Source organism: Cyprinodon variegatus, unplaced genomic scaffold (assembly GCF_000732505.1).
Source record: "Cyprinodon variegatus isolate N-32 unplaced genomic scaffold, C_variegatus-1.0 Scaffold1061, whole genome shotgun sequence".
NCBI lineage: Eukaryota > Metazoa > Chordata > Actinopteri > Cyprinodontiformes > Cyprinodontidae > Cyprinodon > Cyprinodon variegatus.
Window position 1 is genome coordinate 115919 of NW_015151514.1, and position 8800 is coordinate 124718.

The 8800-nt window shown below is 39.2% G+C and overlaps 2 protein-coding genes across 2 annotated transcripts in view; one reads left to right on the plus strand and one right to left on the minus strand.

Moving 5' to 3' along the window:
- The window catches only part of LOC107101159 (methylcrotonoyl-CoA carboxylase beta chain, mitochondrial-like), a 12407-nt gene extending 8585 nt beyond the window's left edge, over positions 1-3822 (plus strand). The window contains exons 10-13 of the mRNA XM_015399950.1: positions 618-728; positions 2638-2814; positions 3012-3224; positions 3303-3822. Coding sequence (XP_015255436.1) covers positions 618-728; positions 2638-2814; positions 3012-3224; positions 3303-3389 — 588 coding nt within the window. The 3' untranslated portion in view covers positions 3390-3822. The remainder of the gene's footprint in view (positions 1-617; positions 729-2637; positions 2815-3011; positions 3225-3302) is intronic.
- A 2336-nt stretch (positions 3823-6158) lies between these two features.
- LOC107101167 (retinal Mueller cells isomerohydrolase-like) overlaps positions 6159-8800 on the minus strand; it is a 7989-nt gene continuing 5347 nt past the window's right edge. Inside the window, exons 7-13 of the mRNA XM_015399961.1 lie at positions 8649-8790; positions 8388-8530; positions 8189-8318; positions 7744-7858; positions 7455-7549; positions 7274-7385; positions 6159-6801 (exon numbers count right to left, since the gene is read on the minus strand). Coding sequence (XP_015255447.1) covers positions 6644-6801; positions 7274-7385; positions 7455-7549; positions 7744-7858; positions 8189-8318; positions 8388-8530; positions 8649-8790 — 895 coding nt within the window. The 3' untranslated portion in view covers positions 6159-6643. The remainder of the gene's footprint in view (positions 6802-7273; positions 7386-7454; positions 7550-7743; positions 7859-8188; positions 8319-8387; positions 8531-8648; positions 8791-8800) is intronic.

Sequence of the window (8800 nt, forward strand, 5' to 3'; positions counted from 1 at the left end):
GTCTCTCTGCTCCGGGCTTCACCACTATACTCAGCAACACGCCTGCAGAGGCCAGAGCACATATTTTTTACATTTAAGTGTGGAGATCAGAAAATGTCTGCTTTGATATCATCCTCATCCATCATGCTATATATCCAGCCATACAGTAAATTATAAATATGTCACTCATCTAAAATATCTACACCATTTAAAGATTCAAGAAAATTAGGTAGCCACTTATGTTTTGTTCTTGGTCTTCTATCTGCTTTAAATTAGCAAAGAATTACAGACATAACTTTTGTAAAGATCCATAAAAAAACACACATTTTTCAAAGATTCATTTTCAGTCATTCAGGTCATTTAGGTTATTCTGTTCTGCAGAGGTTTAATACCTAACCAATTGTTTGGCTAAAATGTGCAGGATAATAACAGTTGAGGGCTTGCCCTGGTCTAGACTGGATCAAAGCAGATGGATTCGGATAGAAACGTCTTACGTAGCTTAGAGCCGGTGCAGATATGTGAGTTTGCATCTTACCATCATCCTCCTTTGTGGCTCCAGGCGTGGGCACAAACAGCGGCTCCGAAGGGTAACAGTCTTCCTCCTGCCACACCCACTGCTCTTTGGTCTGCACGTCCAGCTTGACAATCTGAGGCAGAGAGGTGTGTTAGGTGCCCTGCAAGCTGTCTTCATCCCATCAAATCTGAGAGGCTCCTACCCTGTCAGGGATGAAGTGGTTGAGCCCAAGACCGTAGGCGAAGGAGTACTTCTTTCCACAGCACTTGGAGTAATTGATCTGGGGAAACTCAAAGGCTGAAGGAGGCACATAGAGAAAAACAGGATAGAAAGCAGACAGATCCGTGTAAAATTATATTAATCTTTTAAAGACAGCCTTTTAACAATGACCACATTTTCCCCAACAAAATCCATCTTAAATCCTCCCAAAATGTATTACTGAGTGGTATCTTCGTACCATCATATATTTTGAGGATTTAGCAAAACTTTACCTTGCCTCGGTCCAGAGAACAGAACTTCGGGTTCAAGCCAAATAGTACCATCACTGAGAAGAACAGCGGTTGCTGTTGTATAGGACAAGGACACCAGGTTCTTTCCCTGTTCTTCCTGGATGCACGAAAAAAAATGGTTCAAACCAGGTCAGAACTGAGTCAGGTTCTTGGTCCAGCCCAGTTAGCAAAATAACGCTTCAAAGTATTGAACATCACAAATTTATTTAGACAAATTCTAAAGTATTTAACCAGAATCTTTTTAGATTGACAAACTCAACACAAAACTGTGAAACAAAATAATAAGTAAAAAAAGGGTTAAAATTTTTGCATGCACACCTATTTATCCCCTTGAAATGATGCTCCTAAATAAACTCTAGTGTAAATGTGTGCCCTGAAGCAAGGAATAACATCAGTAAATCCACACCGATATGGTGTTTGTGCTCACCCTGTGAATATCCAGAGGCAGCACATATCGCCGGACCTCAGGTTGTGGAGACCTCATCGCTGCTTTCTTCACCTCCTCCCACTCCCCCCTCAGGTTGGCCAAGTACAGGTAGTTGTACACAAATTCATGTCTGAAAAAAATAAAACATCAGTGTGTTGCAACTACAAATAAATACAGAGATACAGAGCTCTACAATCACCCTTTCCACGTGCAGAGGTCGACCACGATGAATCCCTGCTCTTCGTAGGCGTTGATGTGGTGAAAGAGGTTGAAAGCCGAAGTTCTGTATTTGTGGTTTTTCATATAACCTGCAGGTTCCTTAGTAGCCAAATGGAACCATGTCTGCAACGCATGAACAATGCCGATTCAAAGGAAGGGATGTCATTCACTCATTCACACATTCTAATGTGGATAAGCCATGAGTGAAATGAAGGAGACCTTCTATTTGGTCTGTTCTTACCCCCATGCTTTCATTAGACTCAAAGCAGTCCATGTATGTTGCTCCTCTGATGCTCCAGGCTGACAGGAACTTCAGCAGGTTGATCTTAATCGGTTGTTCCACAAACACAAAGTAGTTCTCTGTGATACCAAAACTGCAAATGCAGGAAAAAAACAGATCAAAATAGGAAACATTTTCTTTTTCTACTTTTTTAAAAAGTTTTTATTATAAGCCTGGTAAACGTTTACCTGTGGATGTAGGAGGGCTTTAACCTCTCACTGCTGGGGAGCTGAACCACAACTTGGGATTTCTCTATGGGGTCTGATTTATCTAAAGATAAAACAGATTTATGTGTAACTGACTGATCTGTTTTAATCCATTTTTATTACTTTAATGAGTATATTAAACCTCGTCTAAATAAGATGAAAATTGCAGCCCTTCCCAGTTGGGAAAAGTTGAATATGTTCATAATAACACGGATAAATGGAAGAAGATGGATGGCTGGATGGATAATAACACAGAGATGCATTAGATTCTTGCCCTAATTTGTAACTATCCACTTTCTGTTGGCTTGTGTTACAGAAAAGACATGATAAAGAGGATTATTTCTGTCTCAATCAGAGCTGTGCTTAACAAGAGCCATTAAAACCCCACTAAGACTCACAGAGATATAATATAGCGTAGGACTACGATTTAGNTACATATTTGATTATAGAATTATAGATCTGAAGATCTTGAAGACATGAAGTGAAATTAGTTCTGTTCGAAGTGGCAGAAAAGATTCAAAGGTTTTAAAACTGATATCTCTGTCCTTTTCTTTCAGGCAGAGATGAACAGCAACCGCCTGAAGGCTCAGGGTTCAATGATGTCGGCTGTGGCGTGTGCCTCCGTCCCAAAAATCACTGTAGTGATTGGTGGTTGCCATGGCGCCGAAAGCTACGCCATGGTAAGCAACCATAGTTTTTTTCTTCAGTTCTATAGCTTAACATTTTCTATCTACTTTAGTGACCATAAACTATTTATAACACTTAAATTATTTGTTTTATAGCCATAAGTTCCCATTTTATAATGAAGTCCCATCTATCTGTCCTACAGAAGGATTCTGCACCTAGGACTGAGCTCACTGTCTCTGTCTCTCCTCAGTGTGGACGGGCTTTTGACCCTAACTTCCTGTTCCTGTGGCCCAATGCCAGAGTGTCGCTGACTGCTCCGGGTCACGCTGGCTCACTGCTTCTCGCTGATAATGACCATGAGGAGCAGAAGCTGGACAAGATGTTAGAGGAGGAGAGCTCTGCCTTCTTTTCCTCTGGTAGGATGTGGGACGACGGAGTCATTCTGCCACAGGAAACCAGAAAGGTAAAAATATCAGCTTATGTTTGAATGATTCCCAGATGAGGTTGGAGCCATCTGAAGGTGATGTTTTTCACTCTGCAGGTTCTCAGAGACACTCTGGACATCATCAAACAGCAGCGGTACCAGGTGTCCACAGAGAAGAGACGCTCTGTGGTCATTCGGATGTAGACGCCTGCACCCTTCGAAGTGGCTTCGGTGTTTTAGGGTCATCACAAAAACCTGCAATACTGCAGCTCTGTCCAACTTAAAGTAATGCTTTACCTTTAAAACAATTTCTACAGAAACGTCAGGGATGCTGATGGAAGGAGACGTCTGTGGAACTTTTTTAATTCACTTTACATTTTAAAAGCAAATTTAGTTTTCTATGGTGCTTTTTCTGTCAGATCAGGAATAAGGACACTCTAACGGTAACCTAACTTGATCCTAACTTGGTATTTACAAATCCCCAAAAAAACCTTCACTGTTCTTGTTCATCTAAATTGAAATTAAAAAGAATGTAATTGTCTAAAACACCTAACAGAGCCTTTAATATTTACCCATTTTGTAATTAAGTGTAAAATAAGAGTTTTGATAATGCTTATTTGTACAAAAATAAATAGATTGCCTAACTTGTGTGTGTGTTTTTTTTTTTTTTCTTGTCCATGTTTAGATACACTACTACCTTTAAATGTATGTGAACTGTGTCTGGCTAATGGAAACCATCAGGTCCATCTATTACACTTTGTTTAATAGATGGATTTTGTTTCAAAATACTTTTTTTCAGAAAGTTTACAATAAACTAGACTAAACCATGACTGTTTCAGGCCAGGATTACTTAAAATATTTGATTTACTAATGCTGTAGGCCTAATATCAGGGACAGATTAGGTAAATTAGAAGTTTTTGTAAAAAACATATTTCATTGTCTCCAAACAATTTGGGAAAGGCCAGATAATGTTATATTATTATCTCAGCCGTTATTCCTGCCCTGCCTGGTGTTGGTGGTCAGTTGGCCTGATTCTAACCTAATTCATCGGCACAAACATGACATCCTTAATTCCCCGCGCCTCCCATCAGGGTCGGAGCACCAAACTGTATTTCTAATGCCTGTAAAACTAATTTTTCCTTGTTTGCTATGCGAGTAGTTTCTTTATACATTTACTTTTTTATAAGAAAAAAGTCTCAATAGAGGTTAGATGCTGCTCAGTAGAAAACACAAAAACAGCTAAAAACAACCATATTATGACAACATGTTGCTCTGGGAAAAACAAAAACTGTAATAAATTACAAAAATGGAAGCAGAAGGGATCAAATTTAATAGTATGATATCAAATGGGTTTTAAAAACTAGTTTAGAAAAGAAAAAATTGGAATTGGATTGGTCAGATGGGATTGATGCATCCTTGTTAGAAATAAATCACACATTAAGATCTCTAATGTTGTTTTTTAAATTTCATGAAACTCCAGAGGTCAGCGGACAATATGAAGTCTACAGGGTACTGGTCAGTGGAACAGTGGGTAGCACTGCTGCTTGCAGGCCTGGGGTCTTTGTCTGGTTCTCTCCAGTTACTCTGGATTCCTCCCGCAGTCCAAAAACATGACTGTTAGGTTATTGGCTTCTCTAAATTCTCCTTAGGTGTGAGTATGTGCGTGAATGGTTGTTTGTATTTGCGTTTCCCTGTGTTAGACTGGCGACCTGTCCAGGGTGTACCTCGCCTCTCGCCTATTGACAGCAAGAGATAGGCACCAGCACCCCTTGCAACCCCAGCAGGGATAAGCGTGATTGAAAATGGATGGATGTTCACTAAATACAGAAGAAACAACACTTGAAGAGCTCTTATTGCTTCAACTGTTTATTTGACGTATTTTGCAATTTAGACATTTTTTAATATTTAACTGTAAGACGACCACTGGTCTTCTGTATGCAATGTAATAAATTGAATTGTTATATGTTCCGATAAAACAACACATTTTTAAGTGCAGGGATACGTGGATTCAATGTTAAGCTACATGAAAATGTTTATCCAAAGAAGCAGCATCAATAACATGGGATGCTGCTAATCACAGAATAGATGAAACCTTACACACCACCATGTTAACTGATTAGCATTTTAAATGTCTTATTTCTAAGCTTGGAAAAAGTTGTTTCTCAATCCACCGGTGGTACCTGGGCTTCAGTTAGTGGTTCTGAGGGGACATTTTGGCACAATTAATGCCAGATAAGTTGAAACTTCAAAAGAAAAGTGCCAGGAAAAACATTTTGAGAACTTTATACAAACCAAAGTTCTAGATATTTCTGTCAGGTTCTAATGGTTTTTTGTCTTTTACTTTTAAAGAAAGACTTGGGTCGGAAAAGACATCAAAACCAACTTCAAATGATTTAACTCCAAAACTGTGATAATGCTCACTACTGTTTGTAATGCAAGCTGATAATTGCATTTTGTTCTCCTAAACAATGCAGTAATAAACACTGCAGCTGCTGCAAGGGACTTCTTTCTTCTAAAATATGTTGTTTGAATTTGCAGGTTCCTGTCTGTGGTTAGTGGGCCCAGAAATGAGATGGATCAAGACTTTTGATTTAATATGAGATAAAATTCATCAGGTGATCGTTCACTTCTCGATTAGTGAGTTTATGTAAGCATATTCACTGTTGTACATGATATCGAGGAGTTTAGAGGGCTTGTCTACTTTATTTAGCTCCTAGTTTTCCAGTTTCTTTTTAATTTAATTAACTTCATTTAGGTAAAGTTTGTTTGATATTTTATATGGTTTCTACTTATTTGCTTTACATAAATCCACCCTGAATTTGCAAAGCCCATTTTAACACTGCAAAAAAATAGAAATCTAAACAAGACATTTTTTCTTAAAATAAGTACCGGTAGATTTTTTTCTTAAATTGAGCAGGTAAGTGAGACATTTTGCCAATGGAATAAGAGAGTTTACATTTAAAATAAGAAAAAAGCATTGTGTCATTGTTCTTATTCTGGTTGCATTGATTTATTTCAAGTGAATAATATCCAATTATCTTATATATTAGGGGCTAAAATACTATTTCCTTTGGCAAATCATAATATTTACCTGTTCAGATTAAGGGCAAACACATTTTAAGAAGTTTATTATTTATTTTAAAATGATTTATCTCAGTGCAGTTTTAGCAAGCAACAACTGTATTGAGAGCATGACTGCATTAGTTAAAAGGAAAATAACTGATATAAAAACACTGGGAATCACCACAAACTAAAAGATGAACAGAAATAATACAACAATCCAACTGGGGGAAAAATCGTAAAGGAAGTCCAGGTCCTGCTGTTCTGCTGCTTTACACTCCTTATCACCAGGTGTTTGGTGTAAACTACAATGATATATTTCTAAAAACTGATCTAAAGGCTGCATTGACTAAACACACCAGCCTGCCTCTACAGGAATCAGACACAGATTGATGTGTTTAAGGTGAAGGCGGCGGTTTGTACATCCCGTGAAAAGTGACGGGGATGATGGTGTTGACCTCAGCCCTGGCGAGCTCCGTAAGCTTCATGGCATCCAGAATGAGCAGGAATCCTGGTCTCTCTGCTCCGGGCTTCACCACTATACTCAGCAACACGCCTGCAGAGGCCAGAGCACATATTTTTTACATTTAAGTGTGGAGATCAGAAAATGTCTGCTTTGATATCATCCTCATCCATCATGCTATATATCCAGCCATACAGTAAATTATAAATATGTCACTCATCTAAAATATCTACACCATTTAAAGATTCAAGAAAATTAGGTAGCCACTTATGTTTTGTTCTTGGTCTTCTATCTGCTTTAAATTAGCAAAGAATTACAGACATAACTTTTGTAAAGATCCATAAAAAAACACACATTTTTCAAAGATTCATTTTCAGTCATTCAGGTCATTTAGGTTATTCTGTTCTGCAGAGGTTTAATACCTAACCAATTGTTTGGCTAAAATGTGCAGGATAATAACAGTTGAGGGCTTGCCCTGGTCTAGACTGGATCAAAGCAGATGGATTCGGATAGAAACGTCTTACGTAGCTTAGAGCCGGTGCAGATATGTGAGTTTGCATCTTACCATCATCCTCCTTTGTGGCTCCAGGCGTGGGCACAAACAGCGGCTCCGAAGGGTAACAGTCTTCCTCCTGCCACACCCACTGCTCTTTGGTCTGCACGTCCAGCTTGACAATCTGAGGCAGAGAGGTGTGTTAGGTGCCCTGCAAGCTGTCTTCATCCCATCAAATCTGAGAGGCTCCTACCCTGTCAGGGATGAAGTGGTTGAGCCCAAGACCGTAGGCGAAGGAGTACTTCTTTCCACAGCACTTGGAGTAATTGATCTGGGGAAACTCAAAGGCTGAAGGAGGCACATAGAGAAAAACAGGATAGAAAGCAGACAGATCCGTGTAAAATTATATTAATCTTTTAAAGACAGCCTTTTAACAATGACCACATTTTCCCCAACAAAATCCATCTTAAATCCTCCCAAAATGTATTACTGAGTGGTATCTTCGTACCATCATATATTTTGAGGATTTAGCAAAACTTTACCTTGCCTCGGTCCAGAGAACAGAACTTCGGGTTCAAGCCAAATAGTACCATCACTGAGAAGAACAGCGGTTGCTGTTGTATAGGACAAGGACACCAGGTTCTTTCCCTGTTCTTCCTGGATGCACGAAAAAAAATGGTTCAAACCAGGTCAGAACTGAGTCAGGTTCTTGGTCCAGCCCAGTTAGCAAAATAACGCTTCAAAGTATTGAACATCACAAATTTATTTAGACAAATTCTAAAGTATTTAACCAGAATCTTTTTAGATTGACAAACTCAACACAAAACTGTGAAACAAAATAATAAGTAAAAAAAGGGTTAAAATTTTTGCATGCACACCTATTTATCCCCTTGAAATGATGCTCCTAAATAAACTCTAGTGTAAATGTGTGCCCTGAAGCAAGGAATAACATCAGTAAATCCACACCGATATGGTGTTTGTGCTCACCCTGTGAATATCCAGAGGCAGCACATATCGCCGGACCTCAGGTTGTGGAGACCTCATCGCTGCTTTCTTCACCTCCTCCCACTCCCCCCTCAGGTTGGCCAAGTACAGGTAGTTGTACACAAATTCATGTCTGAAAAAAATAAAACATCAGTGTGTTGCAACTACAAATAAATACAGAGATACAGAGCTCTACAATCACCCTTTCCACGTGCAGAGGTCGACCACGATGAATCCCTGCTCTTCGTAGGCGTTGATGTGGTGAAAGAGGTTGAAAGCCGAAGTTCTGTATTTGTGGTTTTTCATATAACCTGCAGGTTCCTTAGTAGCCAAATGGAACCATGTCTGCAACGCATGAACAATGCCGATTCAAAGGAAGGGATGTCATTCACTCATTCACACATTCTAATGTGGATAAGCCATGAGTGAAATGAAGGAGACCTTCTATTTGGTCTGTTCTTACCCCCATGCTTTCATTAGACTCAAAGCAGTCCATGTATGTTGCTCCTCTGATGCTCCAGGCTGACAGAAACTTCAGCAGGTTGATCTTAATCGGTTGTTCCACAAACACAAAGTAGTTCTCTGTGATACCAAAACTGCAAATGCAGGAAAAAA